General features: G+C 42.7%; 1 protein-coding gene across 2 annotated transcripts in view; it reads right to left on the bottom strand.

The window, feature by feature from the left end:
- Nucleotides 1-981: 981 nt before the first annotated feature.
- Nucleotides 982-24,902, bottom strand: part of MYO1E (myosin IE) — a 173,786-nt gene continuing 149,865 nt past the window's right edge. For both annotated transcript variants that reach the window (XM_075897339.1, XM_075897340.1), the window contains 3 exons: nt 20,514-20,721; nt 3,049-3,218; nt 982-2,409 (listed from right to left, as the gene is read on the bottom strand). In XM_075897339.1, coding sequence (XP_075753454.1) covers nt 2,333-2,409; nt 3,049-3,218; nt 20,514-20,721 — 455 coding nt within the window. In that variant the 3' untranslated portion in view covers nt 982-2,332. The remainder of the gene's footprint in view (nt 2,410-3,048; nt 3,219-20,513; nt 20,722-24,902) is intronic.

Consider the following 24,902-nt stretch of genomic DNA (forward strand, 5'->3'; position numbering starts at 1 on the left):
GCTACCAGACTGGCTTGGCTTCCAATGTGGTCCAGCAACATCCAGAGGGAGTGGGTGGGGGTGTGTGCGTACATACACTAATTAGCCTGTATTACACCTTAACACCCAGTAAAGGGGGTCTGGCTAGAGCTAAGTGTGAAAGAGCCATAGGCAAATTCCCCCATTACATGTTCTCTTAATTCTGAACTTTTAATCCCTCTTACATTTCACCTGCTGCTTATTGACAGATGCTTTTCCCTAATGTTGCTGTTTCTCTGGTTGTGTAGCCTCACCCTGTCCCCTTGTACCCAACTCAGCACAGACAGCTGAGTAGAAGGAATGCACTCCTAAAACTTGTTCACCAAAACACTATCCTGTCCCCCAAATTCCTCTTAAAACGAATGTTACCTATGACTGGTAAGTGATATGTAATCAAAGCACAGGCTATACCACCTCCTTTCACAAAACTCTAAAAATTCTATCTTCAACTGCTTTTATAATAAACACGGCAATTCTCCACCTTGCCTCTGTTATGGTGTTCAGTTGGTGCATCATATTTGACTTTGGATTTAAACTGATAGCGTTCTCTGTCTCCTTCCACTGGGTTCTTTCTGTACGGTACTCTGCCTTCCCTTTTGGGCTCTTAATCTACAATCCAGGTCTGTCTACAGTGGCCCCTTCTTTGGAGGAGGCATGCTAATTTAGAACTTTAGAATAGGGAAATCCATGGGGGATTTAAATATCCCCCACGGGATTTAAATAAAACATGGCCACTGCTTTTTTTCCGGCTTGGGGAAAAGCCAGAAAAGAGCGTCCACACTGGTGTGATCCTCTGGAATAAAGCCCTATTCTGGAGGATCTTATTCCTACTTGAAAGTAGGAATAAGAGATCCTCCGGAATAGGGCTTTATTCCGGAGGATCGCGCCAGTCTGGACGCTCTTTTCCAGCTTTTCCTCAAGCTGGGGAAAAAAAGCAGCAGTCATGTTTATTTAAATCCCCCACGGATTTCCCTATTCCCAAGTTCTAAATTTGCATGCCTCTTCCAAAGAAGGGGCCAGTGTAGATGTAGCCCAGGAGTCTTTGGAGGAATTGTGGTGTAAGGGCAGTTTAGGTTCATCGTAGGCTCCAAACCAAATTTAAACTTCAGAAGATTGCATTTTAAACTGCACTTAATGCTAGATTTTGTAGTACTTCCCTCAAACCACTCTGTGGAGATTACAAATATGCAGTACATCCCTCTTGAAATGAAAGAGCCTCTTTACCTACTTGCAGACCCTACTATGGCTGTGCGCTGGAAGTTTGGTTATCCATTCTGGAATGAGTTGCTTCATGAATGACTGGAAAACAAATACTACACATTCAGCTCTTTGGTGCCTGTGGTTTATTGAGAGACGGTTAGGGGAAAAAATGGATACTGATAGCAGCAGCCATTTTACATTGGGGGGGGGAGAGAGGAGGCAACTGGGTTTAAAAAGCATTAACACTGATTTGATCAGGAATAGTGCATATTTGTATGTACCTGGCATGACACAGCTAATAAAACTACCTTATGGATAAGTACAGTGAATACTACATTATACATTCATACATGTTTCTACCATATTAGATTTTTTTATATACAGTGTAATTTTCTGTAAATGTACAGCTCAGGGGAAAGAGTTGCTTCCTGTAAAAGGTACAGCATTAACCATAAATCCAACATGGGCCAGCCATATTCTAATAAAAATCATGGAGAAGGCATCATTGCATAGTATACAGTACTTTTTTTTTTTTTTGCGGTGCCTTTTGGAATCCCTAAATTTTACTAGCAAATAATAAACCAGCTCCATTACACATCTGTACAGAACTATTTAAATATACCATCACCAATCCTAAATCTTTGTGACATGTAGCAGCATTCTTAACATATTCCCCGGAGTGATCTGTATCAGAGGAAATGTGCATTCAATGCCATCTTCATTATATATATATATATATATATATAAAAACTAAAGGCACTTATTAAATACAACCTTTCCAAAGTCCTTGGTCCCAGATTGCAAAGCACTGTGCAGTTTCAGGAAAACTATAAGAACTAAACACCCCTTCATTCACTCTGCCCTAGAAACAGGTTTAAATATAATAAATAAATCCTTTTCAGTACTTCCCTATGTGTATCTGAGGCACAGATCTGCACATTTGCTTTATGGGCAGTAAACTGAGTGACACTTTCTTGCTTGTATACAACTTCACCGGTGAAGATGCTGCTAAGAATTGCAGGCCTCTGAGAAGAATTGCCGTTTAACCTCATAGAAAAGAGAGGGAAGGGAAAGCATCATATTCTTCATTTAACAAAACCTTCTTAGTATTTTGTTACATCTTGGTCACATAGTTGTTGGGGAACAGTCCTTGCTTCCCTCGTAATCGGCCTGTCCACCAACCTGAGGGATCTGTGATAGACAAAGAGCAGAGTGAGCAATGAGGTTTTATGAATCCTTACTTCATTTTTAGTTCCCCTGCATTTTAGCTGTGTTTGCTTTACATGCATTTTGTGCAGACTGGCAAATCCTTCCACACACAAATCAGCAGCCTACTCTGTGGAGACCATGTACAAAAGGCTATGAGAGCCAGATTTTCTAGCCTTCTGGACACACTGCAAAGCTTTTCCACTTGGGAAGTATTGGAGTTGGAACTGCATTATTAACTGCTTTTCAGCTGCTGTGCTTTAGCTTTTGTTATGGTCTTATACGTGCAACTGGAGGCTGTGGTGGGGCACAAGATATGGAACTCTACAGTTGGGAATTCATTATGTTCAACTGAGCAGCCTAGGGCAGACACAGCCCTGCTTATAAATGAACAAGCCTAATAGATGTAAGTGTGAAGATTCCTCTTTATCCTGCCTATGCCAGAAGCAGGCCTTCTATTGTGTCAAGAAATGCAGGAGTGTCTCTTCAGGAAAATGTTCATAGAGTTGGTTAGCTGCAAGATCGTATAGTAACAATGAGCGTGTACTCAAGACTATGGAGGAATTTGTGAACAAAGGACATTTAAAACAGAAACAAATCTATGCCACCCACTTCTTTACTTACCTTCTTTGATTATATCAATTATGTCATTGGCATTAAAGCTAAGTTCATCTGTGTCCTGAGCATCATATGCATACAGTGCCCGGCACTGTGGTACCTGAGGCTTGGGTTTTGGCTGTGGTTTAGGTCTCCCTCCAGCTGGTGGGGGCCGATTTGTTGTCTGCCTGCGAACACTACAAGGGGGGAAAATCAAGTAATTAACAGGGAAAATGCTCCAAGACTATAAACTCAACCAATCTTACTGCTTTTTGCTCCATTACATCACCAGCTCAGCCAATGGAAGCACTCCGTGGATTGGGAGGCTGAGCCCACTCATGAAGATTCCCTGTAAATATAACAGGCCTTACAGAAAAAAGACTTGTTAGATTGCACATGGAGCTTTCATAGTCTTTTCTCCCCACTAGTTCTCCTGGAGGGGCTGTAATGGACATTACATTCTTATGTTCTATGACAAACTGTAGACAAAGAAGTAGGAGATTTCAGTTGCCCAAATACCTATTTATAGGAGTAACCATGTCATGTCATTCAGTGCAGCTTTATCTACATTCGTATCCCTTGCCTTGAGATAGAACTTGCCCATTTCTGCTCTTTTAGAGCTTCTTATATAGCATGGGTGATGAAAAAGCACAGAGTGTTTGTGGTTTGCCTTTCCCTGCCCCCAAATAAAATACTTTTGAAGCTTACGTGTCAGGGTACCTGTCATGATAAGAAGTGCTAACCAGCACCTGGTGACTAAGGGGTTAACTCAGATACCTAGTAAAGGTGTTGGCTGGGATTGGGGGGTTCGGGCAATCAGCCAATAACAATGCAAGTAGGAATTTCAAACTGAGGGTTTTTTTTCTCTTCTTTGAGAGCAGAGCAGTTGCGCCCAGGTATTGAGGAAGATGCTTTCTCTCTCCAAGAATGGACTTCTTGAAATGTGTAAGTAGGGAAAAGTTTAGATAATCTGTCAGGATTCAGTTCCTTGTTTGGGGGTTTGGAAATCATGTTTGAGCTGGCTAATTGTTTTTCTCTTTTGTAACTAAGGATTACAGCCCCGGGACTTTACCTGAGTATATATATATCAAATTGAGGCTATTTACCAACTCGCTAATTTACTATTCTTGCAAAGAGAAGTTACTCACTTTGTGCAGTAACGTTTGTTCTTTGAGATGTGTGTCCCTGTGGGTGCTCTAGTGTTGGTGTCGAGCTCGTCCCAGCATCACAGATCGGAGACTTGTGAAACAGTGATCGTCCAGGCAGTTCGGAAGCGGGCAGGGAGATCATAGAGACATGGGATAAAGACATGGGAACCATGTCTGTCGAGGCCATGCTGGGGCTATTAGAATTACTTGGACCCCCGTTTTCCTAGTTCTTTTGGAGGACTCTGGGAATGAGGGGGATAGAAGGCAAGGCATATAGTAAATGGGTCCCCCAAGGAAGGAGCATTGCATCTCCCAGGCTATGTCTACACTGGCCCCTATTCCGTAATAGGGATGCTAATGTAGCACTTGGGAATAGGCAAATCTGCGGGGGATTTAAATATCCCCCGTGGGATTTCAACTGGGAATAAGAGATCCTCTGGAAAAGAGCTTATTTTCCGGAAGATTGCGTCCAGACTGGCGCTTTTCTCCGGCTTATCTACAAGCTGGAAAAAAGCGGCAGCCATGAAAATGCAAATGCCGCGGGGGATATTTAAATCCCCCGCGGATTTGCCTATTCCCAAGTGCTACATTAGCATCCCTATTACGGAATAGGGGCCAATGTGGATGTAGCCCCAGGGAGCAGTATCCAATGCCCGCTCTTGAACAGTACTGGGGGCATTTGGAGTTCTGGTCACAAAGAGGTCTATCTGTGGTACACCCCAACACTGGAAGAGCTTGTGGGCGATGTGATTGTGCAGCTCCCACTAGTGCTCTTTGAGGAAGTTGTGACTGAAGGTACATGCCATAATATTCTTGTCCCCAGGTAAGTATGCTGCCATTATGGCTATGTTGTGGCTGATACACCAATTCCACAGCTTGGTTGCCTCTGTGCATATCGACTGGGATCTTGCACCCTCTTGGCAATTGATGTAGAACATAGTAGTCATGTTGTTGGTGAGATACGCACTGAAGAGCCCTGGATGTGTGGAAGGAAGTGCTTGCACATGTTGTGAACTACTCAAAGCTAGAGCAGGTTTATGTGGCGTTTGGACTCCTTTTTGGACCACTTCTCTTGCACAATTTGCTGTTGGAAGTGTGCACCCCAGTCCATCGGCGAGGCATCCGTAGTAATCTGTTTGGATGGCTGCTCACGGTGGAAAGGCACCCCTTTGCATAGGTTCTGTGCCTGGGTTCACCCCACTGGGAGGGAGGTAAGGACCCATGGAGGACGAGGAGGCGAGATGTAGCTGTGGATGTGGCAGCTGGCAGGCATGTACACTGAAGAAATCCAGTGCTGGAAACACTGAAGTGAAGCCTGGCGTGCGGAACTATGACCGTGGTGGCTGCCATGTGTCCCATAAGCTTGAGGCAAGTTAGGATGGGTACGGTTGGGCTGGTGGTCATGATAATGACAAGGCTTTTTATGTTGTTGAAACAGTGATTGGGAATAGGCTCATGCTGTTATGGAATCTATGCGAGAGCCTATGAACTCCAGGGATTGCATAGGACACAGTGTGGATTTCTGCTCGTTGATAATGAAGCCTAGTGATTGAAGAAAGGTCTTTTTGTAAACCTGATCATGCCTCTTGTGGCGTGTTGTGAGGGGCCTTTGATAAGTCAGCCATTGTATCTGAGATGTGCTGCTGCCGCTGTGAAGGTCTTGGAAAAGACTCTGAGGGCATAGAAGAGTCCGAATGGGAGGACTCTGTACTGGAAGTGATGTGAAGCTACCACGAATCATAGGAAACGCCTGTGTGCACGCTGAGGAGGAGAGGGTTAAGCTCTGTCCATAGCCGAGGGCAGCAAAGAAGGAACTGAGGAAAAAGTGAGCTGCGCATGCTACTTCAAAGGCGGAAATGCCTCTCTCCACTCGCACATGCGCAGTCTGCCTCATGACTACTTGAAACTCTCCGATCTGTGGTGCCAGGATGAGCCCAACACCAACAGTGGAGCACCCAAGGGGACATCACTCTAAGAAGAACAGTAGTTTTGTTTTGATAATAAAAGAGTTTTCCTTTTATGCTAATTAACCAGTATTGGTTGATTGTTGTTTCCTTAAGACTAAGGGTACGTCTTAACTACATGGCTCCGTTGACGGAGCCATGTAGATTAGTTTACTTGAAAAAGGGAAATGAAGTGGCGATTTAAATAATCGCTGCTTCATTTACATCAAAATGGCTGCTGCGCTGTGCCGATCAGCTGTTTGGCGGCACAGCACAGTAGTCTGGACGCTCCGCGGTTGACAAGGGAAGCCCTTGTCCACCAGCCCAGTAAACCTATTTTGATGTAAATGAAAATACACAGTGCGGCAGCCATTTTGATGTAAACGAAGCGGCGATTATTTAAATCGCCGCTTCATTTCCCTATGTCTAGAAACCTCATCTACATGGCTCCGTCGACAGAGCCATGTAGTCTAGACATACCCAACGTGCCTAGTTACAAGGGCAAAGTTCATCGTTGTCTCTGGATTCCCTCTGTTTTCCCAATCCAAGCTAAACAGTTTGGGGCAGTGGGGAGAGCTTTACCTTAGAGAGGGGATTTCCCAAGTGACCTCTTCTCTGGAAAAGAGTTTATTTTTATCTTTTCTTGGGATCATTTGGGTGGTAGCAGCGAGGAACCAGTCTTGGGTGGGTTTTTGTTTTGTTTTTTTGTTTTAAATCTCAGAAGGACTGAGATTGAATAAGTTTGTCTCTGGGAATCATAGAGACAGGCTTTGCAGAGTTTTTTGGTTAGCCGGCCCCCCCCATCTCTGCATGCATAGTGTCAAGTTGGGGGACTGAGCCGCGACAGTACCATTTACCAAAGATTCTACCACATATAAAATTCCTTTCTTGCACAAAAGCTTGCTGTTCCAATACTATCATTGCATCAGCTCTTGGAGGTGGGGGAATGTCTAGAGTTGATGTGTGCTAGATGTGAAGCAGTGGGTAATGTGACTTTATTGGAGTGGCTACAGTCCTTCCAAGTATCCAAGGCTAAGCAAGGGAGGAGGAGTAAGAAGAATGGTACCTTTTCATCTTAGCAGGCAGGAAACAGTGGAAGAAAGCATAGATGGTGTGTGGTGTGTGAGAACCACAAACAGCCCCTGCAGAATCCACTGATATATGAAGCAGATGAGTTGTGCTAGGGTAGTGTCATGCTGGGCTTATGCTGTGCAGTTCTGGGCATGTTTGCTTGAAAAGAGCTTCTACCTTTCGTAAGTGCAACATCAGGAGGGGTGTGGCCCTACATGATACTTTTAAACTTTGTAATGTGCTTCCTGGAAAGAAAGTACTTAGGGCATGTTAAAAAACTTGAAGCATTACCAATGGTCAGAAAGAGTTTTTCCTAATATGTTTATTTATTAAGGGGTATCTGCAATTGGCCTGGAATTTTTGTATTTGCTCTGAACATGTTTATTGTTTGCTCTGGACAGATGATACCATTTGGATCAAATTAATAATAATCATTCACTCTTCCATTTTCATCTGAGACTTACTTCAGCTATGATATTGTGCTTGCAGGCAAGAAGTTAGGAGGCCAGTTCTATAGAATAAATGGGTATATATCTTAAATTGCCAGCAACAGCCCAAGAAATTAAAGACGTGATTAAAAACTGTAACTTTTCCTTCTCCACCTACAGCTTTTGGTGGTTCATATAAAATGGAACCTCATTCTTGGGGAAAAAACCCTCCCCTCAAACAACAAACACGCAAACCACCACTACCTACAAAGCACCATATGTCAGTTGAGATTTGAAAAACCAAAATCCACGCCACTCTGGCTTGTCCCTTGTCTGCTAGGAACAGAAACTACATCTCTGCCTCAGGAATGTATTATTTATGATGAACAATCCTCCAAGACCTATGCCAGTGACTAACAACTTACTGTAAAGGAATAGTGGGATTTCAGAAAAAGTTACTGACTCAGTATGATGGCGTTCAGGAAAAGATTCCTGTAGCCTTGATACCACTGTCTGTGGCCCTTTCCCTTGTACTTATCACCATGAAATAAAGAGTTATAAAACCACTTATTGGTCAGTTTCCCCCCCTTATATGTAGTGTTGTAGCTGTCTTTGTCCCAAGTTATAAGGTGGGAGAAGTAATAATGTCTTTTATTGGATCAAATTTTTCAGTCTGGGAGTATTTTTCCTTTAATTTTATATTTATTATCTCTCTGGTGAACCAGCGTTATAATAACATTTAACATTCCTGTGGTGGGAAGAACACCTCAGCAGTCCAGCACTCTGGCATATAATTTCAAAAAGGGGAATTACACAAATGAGGAGATTAGTTAAACAGAAATAAAAAGGCACAATGACTAGAGCCAAATCCCTGCAAGCTGCATGGAAACTTTTTAAAGACACCATAATAGAGGCCCAACTTAAATGTATACCCCAAATTAAAAAACATAGCAAGAGACCTAAAAAAGAGTCACCGTGGCTTAACCACCATGTAAAAGAAGCAGTGAGGGACAAAAAGGCATCTTTTAAGAAGTGGAAGTCCAATGCTAGTGAGATAAATAGAAAGGAACATAAACACTGTCAAATCAAGTGTAAAAATGTAATAAGAAAAGCAAAAAAAGATTTTGAGGAACAACTAGCCAAAAACTCTCAAAGAAATAACAAAATGTTTTTAAGTATATTAGAAGCAGGAAGCCTGCTAAAAAACCTGTGGGTCCCTTAGACGATCGAGCTATAAAAGGAGCAATCAAGGACGATAAAAGCCATTGCGGATAAACTAAATGATTTCTTTGCTTCAGTCTTCCCGGCTGAGGACGTTAGGGAGATTCCCAAATCTACACCATCCTTTGTCGGTGATGAATCTGAGGAACTGTCCTGGATTGAAGTGTCATTAGAGGAGATTTTGGAACAAATAGAAAAACTTAATGTTAACAAATCTCCGGGACCGGATGGCATTCATCCAAGAGTTTTAAAAGAACTCAAATGGGAAATTGCTGAGCTATTATCTGTGGTTTGTAACCTATCCTTTAAATTGGCTTCCGTACCTAATGACTGGAAGGTAGCCAACGTGACACCAATATTTAAAAAGAGCTCTAGAGGCGATCCTGGCAATTACAGACCGGTAAGTCTAACGTCAGTACCGGGCACATTAGTTGAAACAATAGTAAAGAATAAAATTGTGAGGCATGTAGAAGAACATAATTTGTTGGACAAAAGTCAACATGGTTTCTGTAAAGGGAAATCATATCTTACTAATCTATTAGAGTTCTTTGAAGGGGTTAACAAACATGCGGACAAGGGGGATCCAGTAGATATAGTTTACTTAGATTTTCAGAAAGCCTTTGACAAGGTCCCTCACCAAAGGCTCTTGTGTAAATTACATGGCCATGGGATAAGAGGGAAGGTTCTTTCTTGGATTGAGAACTGGTTAAAAGACAGGAAACAAAGGGTAGGAATAAATGGTAAATTTTCAGAATGGAGAGTGGTGTCCCCCAAGGGTCAGTCCTGGGACCAATCCTTTTCAACTTATTCATAAATGATCTGGAGAAAGGGGTAAGCAGTGAGGTGGTAAAGTTTGCGGATGATACGAAACTGTTTAGGATAGTCAAGACAGAAGTAGACTGTGAGGGACTCCAAAAAGATCTCACCAAACTGAGTGATTGGGCAACAAAATGGCAAATGAAATTTAATGTGGATAAGTGTAAAGTAATGCACATCGGGAAAAATAACCCCAACTATCTTTTTTTTGATCTGAGGAAGTGGGTCTGGCCCACGAAAGCTCATCATCTAATAAACCATCTTGTTAGTCTTTAAAGTGCTACATTGTCCTGCATTTTGCTTCAGCTACCCCAGACTAACACGGCTACATTTCTATCACCCAACTATATGTACAGTATGATGGGGGCTAATTTGGCTATGACAAATCAGGAAAGAGATCTTGGAGTTATCGTGGATAGTTCTCTGAAAACTTCCACAGTGTGCAGTGGCAGTCAAAAAGGCAAAGAGGATGCTAGCAATTATTAAGAAAGGGATAGAAAATAAGAAACAGAATATCTTACTGCCCCTGTATAAAACTATGGTATACCTACATCTTGAATATTGTGTACAGATGTGGTCTCACCTCAAAAAAGATATTTTGGCCTTGGAAAGGGTTCAGAAAAGGGCAACTAAAATGATTAGGGGTTTGGAACGGGTCCCATATGAGGAGTGGTTAAAGCGACTGGGACTTTTCAGTTTAGAAAAGAAGAGACTGAGGGGAGATATGATAGAGGTATATAAAATCATGAGTGGTGTGGAGAGGGCGGATAAAGAAAAGTTATTTATTAGTTCCCATAATAGAAGAACTAGAGGACACCAAATGAAATGAATGGGTAGCAGATTTAAAACTAGTAAAAGAAAGTTCTTCTTCACACAGCGTGTAGTCAACCTGAGGAACTCCTTGCCAGAGGAGGCTGTGAAGGCTAGGACTATAGCAGAGTTTAAAGAGAAGCTAGATAATGTCATGGAGGTTAGGTCCATAAAAGGCTATTAGCCAGGGGATAGAAATGGTGTCCCTGGCCTCTGTCAGAGGCTGGAGAAGGATGGCAGGAGACAAATCGCTTGATCATTGTCTTCGATTCACCCTCTCTGGGGCACCGGGTGCTGGCCACTGTCGGCAGACAGGCTACTGGACTAGACGGACCTTTGGTCTGACTCAGTATGGCCATTCTTATGTTCAGCGTTCTCCCATGAATGAATGCTTGCAATTGCTGCAACAGGTGTACTGCGGACTGAATTTGTTAAGGTTAAAAATGAAAAAAGCACTTAGGTGCTTTTATTTGTATGGTGCTTTTTCATATTATGTTGAACAGCTATACAGAATAAAGGCCTTCTGGGATCTAACATTTAAATAAAACTATGTCAGAAGGACTTTCATTTTCCTCCTGAACTTTGCTTTTATTTCTGAGACCAAGCAGGAAACCCTGGAAATGAATGGTAGTTCCGTAGTTAGCACTGTGTGTATATTTAATATATTATAAAGATATTCCTCTGTGGCTGAAATATACGGTACATGGCCCAACAATCAAGAAAGAGGGAAGCAATGAGCTTTGGGTCAAAACATCAAATGGGCAGAGGAACTGATGAAAACACCAGCAGGGGATTGTTAGCTGCACCTGTTGTGAGAGAACTCTGCAGAAGTTCCAGATCTAAACTCTTGTATGGAAAAACCAAGAATCAATTACAAAGGCAGGTAACAAAAGCGTTTTTCATATTGCTGCTGAATCTGGAATGTATTTGTGAGAGGCCTTCAGATTCTGCAAGTCTTATACCAGTCCCACAAACTCAGGCTACCTGGCAACCCCACAGGGAGAGTAATTACAGACTCCCAGGGAGAGCAAAAGCTTTGTGGGTACCTCGTAGCTGACATGCAGACATTACTCCTGGCTTTTCAGGCAACCACAGGTGTAGGGCTTTGCTAATGAGAGAGTAAGGAGGGAGACACTTCTGATTGGTAAAAGAGAATAAGAATTCAGAGACTTGATGACCAGCAATAACCACCTGGATTCAAATGCCTGTGAGAGGTTTTATTTCCAGAGCTGTAAATGTCAAGTGAAGTGCCATCTGTTTCAACCCTCAAGTACAACAAAAGATTTTCCTTTTTAATAGCCAGAATGAGAGTCTGTAATTATTTGATGCATGGCAAGATATCCAAGTAGCTTATTGCATTTGAAGAGTTAAACTTCAGCATAGCAATTCACACACCATTCATTGGGATCACTCTTATGAGGACAAATCTCAACACATGCTTCAGGAAAATAAGCAGAAAAATGCTGGATGATAAGAGGGCCACAGTGCTTTGGAAGCCTTTCCAAAGAGTGACTGTTACTGTTACAAACAGTGTGTTTTGCACTGTGGGGTTTGAAAGGTTTGGTTCAAAATTGAGGCAGATCTCCCTGTTCAGGACTGGATGGCTAAATACTAATTTGTGCATGCATTTTCCAGGGAATCTGTGCAGTTTCCAAGCAATGCACGGTCCCATTTCTACAAGAGGACAGCCCTATTGGAGGGAATGGCGAGGAAAGCTATCAGGGAAAGCCTCTGGTATTCTCCCTTCTTTACCTCCCTCTCATAGCTTTTCCTCTGGGGGGAGGCAAGCAGCCCAATTTATGTTTCCAAATATAGGTAAGACACCATATGCTTTGGAGATAATTCTGATTAGACACTTGGACAGTTCATTTGACTTAATGAGTAGTTCTGAGAGCTGATTTTCCTTCACTTCACCTTTGATCTGGTAAGAGAAACAAATATGTGCTCTTTTCATTTAAAAAAGTAAATCAAGCCAATGGGGGAAAAAAATCCTGATTTGATTAAGCCAATACTACAGTTTTCATTCAAACAGTTTTTCATCAAAAACACAAGCTGCAAAAATAGTAAGTGGCAATACAGAGCTAACCATGTCACCCTAAGGATGCCACAGTCTGTGAAAGGCTGGCCTGGAAACAAGTAGATGGTGCTGCTTGTCATCATATAAGACTTATTTTTCTTTAGCATGGGGAACACAGTCTGCACAAACTTTTCTAGTGACTTGCAACATAGATTATAACTAGATTGCACATTGACTGATCTTGATCAGGAATTAAATTGCTATACTTTGGCAAAAATTCAACTCCATTATTTGAACATGGACTAAATATGTGCTGAAGCTCCAGGAGATGCAGATTAAATGATGCAACCCAAGAGCCATATTCTGCAGCCCTTTGCTGTGCCTGTACTGGGGGTATCACTCTCCACCCCTTGCATTCCATTAGTGTGTTCATGAACAGCATGACAGAATGTGTCTAGGGCAGCTGCAAAGCAGTATTCTTAGTGATGAGATTAGGTTATACAATGTGATCTGGAAAGATATATTGCTCAATAAATCATTGTAATAGGGATGGGAGGTAGTTACGTTGTACTGGAAGTAGGTGTAAATTTTGGTCTTTTGCTGGTTGCTTGCTTGCAGACGTTTGAGTCTGTTGATATGTCCCTGTCCTCCCTTTATAACTACCAGCTGGTTAATGCAGTGCTGTTTACTCTCATTCTGCCATGTTCAGCTTGCCAAAATCATTACCTTTGTGCCATACCCTGCCCCCCCAGCTCTTTCTGGTGAAGTCTCTACAATAATTACTGGAATTTTTAATCCCAAGGTCTGAGCACGTTACCCTCACCAAGAGTGCTTCTTCCAGGCATTCTCCCCTCCTCCTTTTGAAATTCCATATCAGCCTGCCTTTCACAAGAGACCAACAATAGACATATAAGTCACAAAGAGGTAGATGGACACTATGCTATATTGCACATGCATTTCATCTTCACTATTAACCACATTTCAAATTTTTTAACTCACATCCCATTTGATGCAGCCTGACTAGGATGAATACTATAGAAGAACAGATTTACCAAGAATAAATTGACATGAAGTAAAGAGGATCATTACACAAATTAACGAAGAATGATGTTCTTACTATAAATATTGTAGTTTACTTGAGTTGATAACATGGCAAATTAACAGTGTCTATCATTTGTTTCTTAGGTATGGGTCATAAAATATGCAAATCAAAAGAAAGTTTTAAAGTTTTTTGGGGGGGCCTAAAACTGGTAAGAAAAGGTGAACATCTAGGAAAATGTGTTGGACAGTAGTGGAGCAGGAATCTAGAACAGATGATTTAATATAATCTAGAGCAGAGTGTGTCTACACTGCACCCTTAGTTTGAAATCAGCTATGCAAATTGCGTAGCTTATTTTGAGTTAATTGCAAAACAGATTATTTCGTAATTTGGCGCTGTCTACACAGCTATTCCAAAATGTCCCTTAATCCTTGTGGAACGAGATTTACAGGGATGTCAGAATAGTGAACCCATTATATTTCAAAATAATGGGCTTGTTTCAAAGATGCGGAACAGCTATTTTGGAATGCCAGAAATATCCGAAATAGCGCTGCAGTGTAGATGTACCCTAAGTGGTCTGCCTGTGAAAATTATTGCCTGCCGCTGATCAACAGGGTCATATGAATTCAACTGAACTCCTCTTGGCATAGAAAGGCCTTTGGCTCTATGTACATTTACATATCCTCTCTCATATATGGTGAGCACTATTATTTTGTAACTTATCTGGACAAAGAAAAGAGCTATACAATGTACTGTGTTAAGTTCTGTTAAAAGGCAAATAGGACTGCATTGAACAGAGTAAGAGAGGTGGCTAGCCCTCCGCCTGAAGACGTAAACTGGAGGGTGTAATGCAGGTCACCTGGACACCCTCTAAAAGCTTCCCTGTACAGGGGCATGGCTGCTTATCTATAAGGCTGAACTGTACCAGGTGAGTGAGTGAGCTGTTCTACCACTACAAGAGTCAAAGGAGGGATGTTTGACTGACATGGCAATGTCCTCTCTAATCTTTTCTTTCTAGTGTGGAATAATGTTTATGTGCACCGAGGCATGTACAAATGTGCACCACCAGCAGAAACAAAATACCTAGCTGTGGGCACTCCGCTAATCAGCCAGGCAACAGTGAATCTCTCTTGAGCAGGGCTGGATTATCCAATAGGCAGACTAAGCACATGCTTGGGGCGGGGGGAGGGACATAATCTTTTCAGTCCTTAAGGCCTCTAAAGGTCTTAATCTGGCCCTGCTCCTGAGCAGTACAAGTGGATAGTTTACTGGGAACACTGCACTAAGGGTATGTCTATACAGCAACTACACTGGCATTACTGGCCTATGCCAGCCAACTCTGGCTCCTGGGGCTCTGCCTGCAGGGCTCCCGTGTAACTTCTGGTGTCGGATAGCATCCTGAACACTGGGACCCTGCCTGCCCTCTGAAGACCACGAGAGGTCCTGCAGAACAGGAGTGGCCAGGTTAGAAGTGGAATAAAAATTCAACTCAAACCAGGGCTGGGCAAAATATGATCTGCAGGCTGGATCCAGCCCATCAAGCTGCCAGATCCAGCCCACAAGAGCCTCAGACAGCTCCCTGCCTGCCCTGCATCTGCTCGGCACTCAGGAAAGTTGGCTGCAGGGCCATGTGTGTGTTTTTGAATGCTGAGAGCCTGGGAGTGGGGACAGAGGCTTCTCGTGCTGCCCCATCCACCAGTAGTTCCTACTGGCTGGTTTACAGCCATTAGCACTTGCCTGTATGCAGGACAGGCAGCATGTGAAGTGCCCCTCCTCCCTCATTCCCCAGGCTTACAGCTTCAGTTCAGAGCAGTACACAGGGTCCCTGCAGCTGCCCTGAGCACATACAATCCTGCTGCGGCTCTGCATTTAAAGTGTTTATTATTAGGAGGTAGGAAGGCAGGCAGCCTGGGTCAGTTCAGTCTCACACCAGGTCCAGGAGCTCAGATCTCCCACCCCCAGACATGGGCTGCTGCCACCTCTGTATCAGAGGCAGCAGTGCGGAGTGGCAGGGGATTCCTCAGGAGTGAGGACAGATTACAATGGCTGCCAGTCCCATCCCCGGGACTATACAATAGTAGAATAACTGATAAGAATTCATGAGGTCACAATCCCCTCCAAACTCCCTCCCCAAGCTCCCTTCTGCAACCAAACTCCATCCCAGACCCCCACACCTCCTCCATTAATATAATGGAAGAGTGCAGCCCTTGACCACTTACCAAATTCTTGGAGTGGTCCCCCGTCAAAAATTATTGCCCACCCCGACTCACTCCATCCCTAGTACAAACTATACATTTGACAGAATGATTCCTCATCAGGCTGAGACCTTGCATAACAATTTACAAGCCAGGGCAAAATTGTTATGACCTAGTTTTAATTGTCTATAAATAGAAAGTAGCAATGGAAAAAGTGGAAGTGACCTTGAATAAAGCAGTATGATTACACCAGAACAACTGGGATGAGATAGGGTAGGAAGACTGCTACTAAAGCAGGCCCTTCTGAGTCTCTTAGGGCAGTGCAGTGCGGCTACACAGGGCACGAACTAGGTAGTTCGAACTAGGAAGCTGCACGGGGTTCGAACCAGCGGGGTTTTAAAAATGGCGGCTCCCCGCTTATGCAAATGAAGCCCGGGAAATTCAAATCCCGGGCTTCATTTGCAAGTGCGGTATGCCTACATTACCCCGCTAGTTCGAACTAGCAGGGTAATGTAGACATACCCTTAGTTTGAGAAATTCATACTCTTCTGTAGCAAAATTCCCAGTATGACAGCATCTTTGTTTTAACTTTAACCTCCTGTTCTACCTTCAGAGAATGGTTGGGACTCAGCTGCTAGGGTCATTGGGAGCTCAAACCCTGCAATGAATCAGTCAGAACAACTATGCAGCACATGGCTTATTGCTTCCAGCTGGCCACTTGCTGAGATATGCTGGGCTAAATGACCAAGAATCTATTGCAAGGGGTTAGGGGAAGAGAGACTGTATGGAGGACAAGAGTCTGGGAAGAAGGAGTCTGGTGGTGGTGGTGTGAAAGGGAATGAATTTGGATTATAGTGGTCCCTGTTAAAGTGGAATTCACCCCATCTACTCCTCCTATAGTAACACAAACTTAAACTAACACAGCACCCATCATTCCAAGGTACTGCAGAGTCAGTTGGTGATTTACAGCTATGTAAAATGTTTGAAAAACTGCTTTCAATGAGAAAACCTGAGCTCTAATTATATTAAAATATACTAACAGACTTGACTCATTGTTCCCTAACTAAAGTGACAGTCACTGAAGTGACAGACAGCTCTATTCCAAAACAACTGCTGTTCTGTGCCCTCTGAATTTTTCCTCCAGAAGACCCAAGGTATGCAACCTCTCCTATTTGCTGGTAGGAAGTGATCATGTTGGGATTTCTGTAAAATGGTGGGCTAGAAGATTCTGGCTATTATCATCCTAAACATGCTGTGTTGTTTTACAGTAGCCTCCAATGGAAACCTGAGCAAGCACTCAGAGTACAGCATGGAGCATTGTAGATTGCTTGCAAGTGCTGTAATTCTCAGAAGACATATGCAAGAGTGCTTGTTACAGGTGTAAAAATCACCAGTGTGTGATGTACAGATACATCCTAGGGCTGACCCCCATTTTTAATATGAAAGTTGGAACCAATGAAACTATGCCTCGTAATGTGATGCTCATGATCTGTGATCATCTCCAATATTGTACTGTTTGAATCACATTTCTATTTATTAAAGAATAGAACGCCTGTAAAGTACTCCATTTTGTACAATTTGGATTCCTGAAAACTTTAGCATGTCCCCTCTCCTGAACAAAGTTTGCATCCCTGCTTCATCTCATCTATTCCTAAGGGAACACCACATCTCACAAAGGACCAAAATCAGCATGGAGGCTTTAGAATAACAGTCTGCATCCTGGACAATTCCATTTTAAACACTGAAGTAACAACACAGATTAACAATATGGAAGGAAACCCTCCCCCCCCTCCCCCCGGTCAGTCAGCAGTGAGCTATTGATGAATAGTCAATACATGCTTATTTTGATAGGCTGCAGCTGACAGACGGGAACTTGTATAAACTGTCACCAAGCACAATTATTAATACTTATTGACATCAGATTTGTGTTTTATGTGCACGAGTTATGACTGCTTGGTATTTGAATCTACTCTTGGTATTTGAATCTGTCGATTTGAATCAACATTTGGATCTTGGTCACTTCATAATTATCTCATTATAAGGAATAGAGAACTGTGTGTATGGAAATATGCAAAGTGATTATTCCAGATCAGATTATGTTCTACAATAGTCAAACAGGCAAGAACCTTTGAATCTGACAATCAGCTGGCATTAAAATTCCTACTAAAGCAAAGCTCCAGTAAATGTGCATGAAAGCAGAGTAGAAGGTTCTCAGAGGAGAAATTGTTTAGTCACTGTAATAAAGACTGTAAGTATATTGTGTTTAAATATTTAATGTTATTTCAGGGCTTGGGAAAGGTGCCAAATTGTTATCCCAGAGACTAAAGACTTCTGTTTATCCACATAACGGTGACAATATTGACAGCAGTTGTACAGCTTTTCCCACACAAGACCAATGAGGGGAAAGCTAAGCGTGAGTGGTTAGTTCAGCCTTCATTGTCAATTTAACTTGTGGTCTCTCTGAACTTCTTATTTACAAGTGTGGTGGTGATGGTAACAATGATTTTGGTGATGAGAACACCTGTCCATTGGGAAATACACGGACAGCACAGGGCATCTGGCAATGAATCTGGGCCAACAAGTTGACTGTGCTATACTCTTTTGCAATTGTTTAGAATAGCTTATTCATAATTAAAAACAAAAATAAATCTATATTACTGATTTCAGCTGATCAACCTCAACGCCACTGTCAAGCCAGAGAATTTTTTCCTTAGCACACATAGTGTTGTCATAGTAACAGATTATAGGAAGTGGGGTTTTTTTAAGTAATTCTGAGATTTCTCTTATTGTTGATTCCAAAAAATGTAACCTGGACATCACTTCCTGTTACTCCTCTTTGGTAACTGAGTAATTTCCATGTCAACTGTGAGCTAAGGTATTTTGGTACTATATCATTCACACAATGTACAGCTCTCCAGTAATCTAGTAATTTCCTGAAGTAATCAGGAATGTGTACATCACCAGTTTCCATTTCTGAGTCAGTAACATGTTACTTTCTCAAAGTAACTGAAATGACCCTAATTACACATTCGACTTGACTATGATCATGATCTAATATACCTACCTGTGTCCCTCCATAGATGATTGCCTAATACAGTTTCAATCCAGCACTGAGAATTGCTTCATGCAGGAGATGGGGGCAAGATGTCACAGAGCTGGGTATAATCTCCCTAATTCTCTTCCTTCTGCAGCTCTAATCCTGGTGTTGGAATTGAGTATATTCTAATGATCTACACCAGGGCTACGTCTATACTGGCACCCTTTTCCGGAAATGCTTAAAACGGAACAGTTTTCCGTTATAAGTATTTCCGGAAAAAGCGCGTCTACATTGGCAGGATGCTTTTCCGGAAAAGCACTTTTTCCGGAAAAGCGTCCGTGGCCAATCTAGATGCACTTTTCCGCAAAAAAGCCCCGATCGTCATTTTCGCGATCGGGGCTTTTTTGCGGAAAACACTACTGTGCTGTCTACACTGGCCCTTTTCCGGAACAGTTTTCCGGAAAAGGACCTTTGCCCGAATGGGAGCAGCATAGTTTTTCCGGAAAAGCACTGATGATTTTACAGTAGATCGTCAGTGCTTTTCCGGAAATTCAAGGGGCCAGTGTAGACAGCTGGCAAGTTATTCCGGAAAAGCAGCTGATTTTCCGGAATAAGTGGCCAGTGTAGACACAGCCCAGCTGTCAAAGATGACCAAGGGACTGTGTGCCACCTGGGAATTGCCAAGCCATGCCCCCTGCCCTTCCTTTCAGCTGTCCAGATATGACCAATATTCAAGCTCTTTACATTGCACTTCCTGAGTACAAAGGAGACAAATTGGAGCGGAATTAATATGGTCCCTAATTTCACCAATAAAATCAACTTCCTGCCATTCTCCCTCCAACCAAAAAACATCAATCTCATCTGGAATAACTGTCATCTTCTTATAACGATAAGACAGTATTTGAGAGGGGGGACTGTCCCATGGTTGGAACAGGGGACTGGTAGTAAGAATTCCTGGGTTCTGATAGTTGTTGGGAGACAGAAGCCAAGTAAGGTATTCTCACTCTGCCCATCCATCAAATGGATATGAAAATACCTCTCTCAGAGGGGATGTACGTGTACATTGGCAGCTTCTTGCGCAAGAACTGTTTTGCAGAAGAGGTCTTGCGCAAAACGTCTTCCACAAGAACACATCTACACTGGCTTTTGCAGAAGAGATGTGCTTTTGCGCAAGAGCGTCTATGGCAGTGTGGATGCTCTCTTGTGCAAGAAAGCTCTGATGGCCATTTTAGCCATAGGGGTTTCTTGCACAAGAAATTCATGTTGCCTGTCTACACTGGCCTCTTGTGGAAGAGCTCTTGTGCAAGAGGGCTTATTCCTCATGGGGAGAGGAATAACTCTTCTGAAAGAAGCCCTGTTTTCCGACGTTAGACTGTAAATTTACTTGTGCAAGAATGCGCGTGCAGTGTAGACACCTGGCAAGTTTTTGCACAAGAACAGCTGTTCTTGCGCAAGAAGCCGCCAGTGTAGTCGTAGCCTAAGAGTCTTAAGTTGTAGATACTGTGTAAGTACCTGATCTTAGCATTTGGAATACTGGAACTGGTTCACACTGACTGCAGTGAGTGGATTATGGTCCTAAGCTCACCATCACTCTGCAGGTAGAAATCCTACAGAAGTCAATAGGACTCTTGAGCACAGCTTAATGCCATGTTTTGGCCATGTGCACGCATAATACCATTTCACCAGGGTGCATCATTTGAGTCCAAGAACCTATTTATAAAGATTAGCCCCTTCTCTCTTTGAAAGAGTTTCCACATAAAAGCTTACCCAGCAGCCCCTTGGTCGGGAACCTTGAGGAAGTCCAGACTTTGTGGTTGGTGTGAAATCTTGTCTGATCCTGCTGAGAGTTGCTGTGGTAATGGTGGGCGCATCATACAGGTTGTATACAGGTTCTTCTGACTGGCTCCTTGGTTTCTTGGCATGTGGGGACGTGACACAAACTGCGGGCTTTTTATCACTCCATTTTGATGGTGACCTAGAAGTATTTAAAAATACGAGCGCATGCAGAACAAAAGTAATGTGATAAAAGGCTTTCAAAAAGGTGGTCTCCTTTCTGCAGTGCTTAGCTTTGTCAGTGGTTCAACTGTCAATTGCCACTTGGGATTCAATTTTCAAGGAATTGAAAAACTCAAAGTAAAATCAGCAAAAACCCTAACGTGGCTCTGTACATAGCCCAGGGTTACTGAAAACTCATCCCAGATTCATGAGTTCAAGACCCTTGTTTAAGTTTCAGATATGTGATAAAAGGATCACTGGGATTTGCACAGCTCTTCCTTTCGCAAAACTTTACATTTTTTATGTTGGCTGATCTTTAACCTTAGCCCTTGTGTTTTGAAACCATTGCAAGGGGTTTTAGCTATGTGGGACTTGATCCAATTCCAAATAAAGGCAATGAAACTCCCATTGACTTAAATGAACTTTGGGAGAGGCACTTGATTTTCCAAAAATTAAAGGGAATCATATGAGGAAAACAGTATAGCAGGGTAACTCAACTTTGAAAGCCCTGAGGGGATGGGGGGGGGCACAATGATACTCTCAGCACATGCTGAGAGCTGCAAGTATGGTTGCATATACATGCAAATATATATGCAAATAGCTTCTTTCACACTGATGGGCATGAATTCAAAGTTTAAGGCAAGACTACACAACACACAGGCAGTTCTGCTGATACTAATAAAATGCAGTATTTACCCGATTTCCACCAATTTGACAACACTTTTAATGAGCAATGACAACCAGGAATTTAACTATTAAAACGCATGTCAACAGAAGACCATTATATTGACTCCTTTTTTGTTTTGGCTCCCACTTGTGGGCCGTGTGTTAAGCCCTGCGTAAACCCAAACCGCACCGCAGACCGCAAACGGCCCATGGGCCGAGTAGCCCTGCCCTATAGAGCTCTTTGAACAATGAAGTAATTCTACCTTACAAGGGTTTCTATTTAAAATAACCAATGTAAATGTTTGCCCATGTAAAAGAAGTACTAAAAGAATGGAAAAGACTTATTCAGATGCTTTCTGGCTCTCTCATGGATCAAACAGTGACTCTTTAACCGTAATCTGGAGTTCACTATAGAGATATGAAGGTTTAAATGGGTTAACTGGTAGGGCTGGAGCAGCTCCCCACCTGCCGTGGGCAGGGGCTGCACCAGCTTTGCAGGGGGCCCACCACAGGTGGAGGCAGAGGCTGGGTTGGAGCAATACCTGTCTTCAGGAAGGAGGGGGAGCCCAGTGGTGGGTCGGTTGAGCTGGAGCGACTTCTACCTGCTCATCCCTCTTTAATCAGTTAACCAGTTAAACAATGTGTTAAAGCCGTTAGCCAATTAAATAGGATTTTACATCCCTAGTTCACTTATGATCAATAGAGACTTTTGAAAACTGTCCATTGCAAATGTGTGTAACCTCTCACAATATTTAACCAGTCATTCACATGTAACATCATCCACTGATGTCACACTGCAGAGCATGAGGCACAAAGGTAAAGGCAGTGCTTTGTCTTAAGCGCATTGCAGGCCAATGCAGTCTCCACAGTGCACTGCAGCAGATGTACTGCCTTCAGCTGTCCTCGAACCATGGTGCAGCACTTCACACGCCCGTTCAGAAACCTTGCTTCTAAAACAGACTTTCAAACAAACATCTCCTGACTTCAGAGCTCGTTGCAGAAGGGGCTTATCAGAACCGGGGGTTCCTCAAGATGTGTGGTCCCTACTTGGGTGCACACAAGGCCGGCCCACAACATTTTGGTGGGGAGCTCAAATGACACCCCCCATACACCCTCGCTTGGGCCAAAACTTTGAAAGGTCTCGATTCTGCCCTCTTCCTGTTCTACTACTTTCATGGTACTGCTCTGCTAAGTACCCCAATAAAGGAGAACTAACAAGTTAAAATGCCTTGTTCAAAAATTTTAAGTAACACTTAACTTTCAAATGCCTGAACGGCAAATGTAACTTTTCTTGTCCGCATAGTAAACACTGGCATTTTTATCTGTTTGAATAATCAAAGTGGTGTTTTCCGTGCCTTCTTGGTTGCAAAGATTTGAACTGCTTCCTGAAGGTCCACGGTCTGGGCCAAATCATGCTTACTGAGATGGTTGCAAGGCCAACCAGCCTCTCCTGTGTCATTATGGAGCATAGATGTGTTTTTATTAACACACAGATGTGTTTTTATTAACTTCAGCTTGAAGAAGCTGCGTTCTCCACTGGCAACTGTTATAGGAATTGTCAGAAGTATGCACAGAGCAACAAAAGCATTTGGAAAGAAGGTGGTCATCTTATTTGTGCACATATATTCCAGAACAGCCTTTGGAGTTGATCCTGCTGAAATGTATTTTGAAAGGGCTTTCAGTTCATCATCTAAATCACTCGCATCAATATTGCTCATGCCATCATGTGTCAACACCGTCTCTGGTGCCCTGCATTGCTGGTGTAGGTCTTCAGGTATAGTGAGGAGTTTTGGAATATCATACAACATCCCAAATATACTGCTGTGTTCCTTGGGCTGCATGAAATGTTCTTCAACTGACTGTATTGCACAATCTAGCACCTGGTTAAAGAATTCAACTTTGAATTGTTTTTTTGGGTCTCTTATGGGATTATCCCGTGGCTTGTAATCAAAATGTCTTCTTCTTCGGTGACTCTTGTATTCTTGAATGGGTGGGAAAATAGCTTCAGTGTGAAGTTCCTCCGCCAACTTCAATGCACTCTTCAGAACGTTTTGAAATCCCTCATCTGACTGGTAAGACTGTAGGTATGACTTTGCTTTGTCCAATTGTTCCATTGCTCCAGATATATCAAGGTCAACACCTTGGAGTCTCTTGCTTACAACATTTATTTCAAACAGTATGTCATGCCACAATACTAAGCCACACAGAAATTTGAAGTTATGTATATTTCTGGTGATTCCATTTCCCTCTGCCACTGTTTTCCCATTAACAGTTCCTGTCATAGCATTATCCTCCATAATGGCAACTATGACATCATCTATCTTCCCAATTTGGTGTTTGATAGGCTTTATCGCCTCCACTCCACTTTCCCATCGTGTGGCACTCAGTGGCAGAGAGGATGTTCCCAGATGTTGCTTCAAAATTTGCCATCGATGAACTGATGCAGAGAAAAATACATAGATGCTTTGAATTACATTACAAAATTCAGCAGCCTCATGAGAAGCTGATGCTGCATCACTGACCACCAAGTTCAATGAATGAGAATTGCATGGGACAAAAAAAGCGCAAGGGTTTAACTCTCAGATCCATGTCTGCACTCCTCTGTTCTTTCCTCTCATGTTGGCATCATTATTGTAGCTCTGACCTCTCATGTCAGCTATCGCAATTCCCGTATCTTCCAGCTTTTTAAGAAGCACATTTGTCATACCAGCTCCTGTAGTATCATCAATGTCAATAAATTCTAGAAAATGCTCTCTGACAGTCATCATTGCATGGACATTTTCACTAGGTTCTGTTGTTGTTACAAAACACACCATTAAAGTCATTTGTTCCATATGGCTGATGTCAGGTGTGCAGTCCAGAATAACTTGCTGACTTCAGATATCTGTAATAACTTGCTGACTTCAGATCTGCCACAATCTTCTGTTTGACTTTTGCTGCCAGTAACTGTATGATCTCATTTTGAATTGTTTTTCCAAGGTAGTGGTATGTGTACATTTTTTGGGTGGTGAATCTTCTTAGATGCTACTGGAGTACAGCGTCAAACTCAGCCATCAGCTCCACAATTTTAAGGAAGTTTCCATTGTTCAGCACATACAGCTGATCTGAAGTGCCACGCAGTGCTAGATTTTGGGTAGCAAGTATTCTCACAATGGCAATGAGCCTTTTCAGAACATTTTGCCAGTAAAGAGACTCTGATGTAATCTTCTCTTGGGGTGTGTCTAGACTACAGGGCTTTGTTGACACTACCGCCGAGTTCTATTGATATAATGTCGACAGAACTCGGCAGTTTTGTCGAGGGTGGTAAACCTCATTCTACGAGGAATAACAACACCTTTTGTCGACAGAGTTCTGCCAACAGAAGGCGTTATTGCATCTACACTGTCCTTTGCGTCTACACTCTCATGTCGACAAAACAGCTTGCTTTGTCGACAGAACTGGATTTAGTCTAGACGCGCTTTTTCGACAGTATCTGTCGACAAAGCCTCTGTCGAC

Source organism: Pelodiscus sinensis, chromosome 14, assembly GCF_049634645.1.
Source record: "Pelodiscus sinensis isolate JC-2024 chromosome 14, ASM4963464v1, whole genome shotgun sequence".
Classification (NCBI taxonomy): Eukaryota; Metazoa; Chordata; order Testudines; family Trionychidae; genus Pelodiscus; species Pelodiscus sinensis.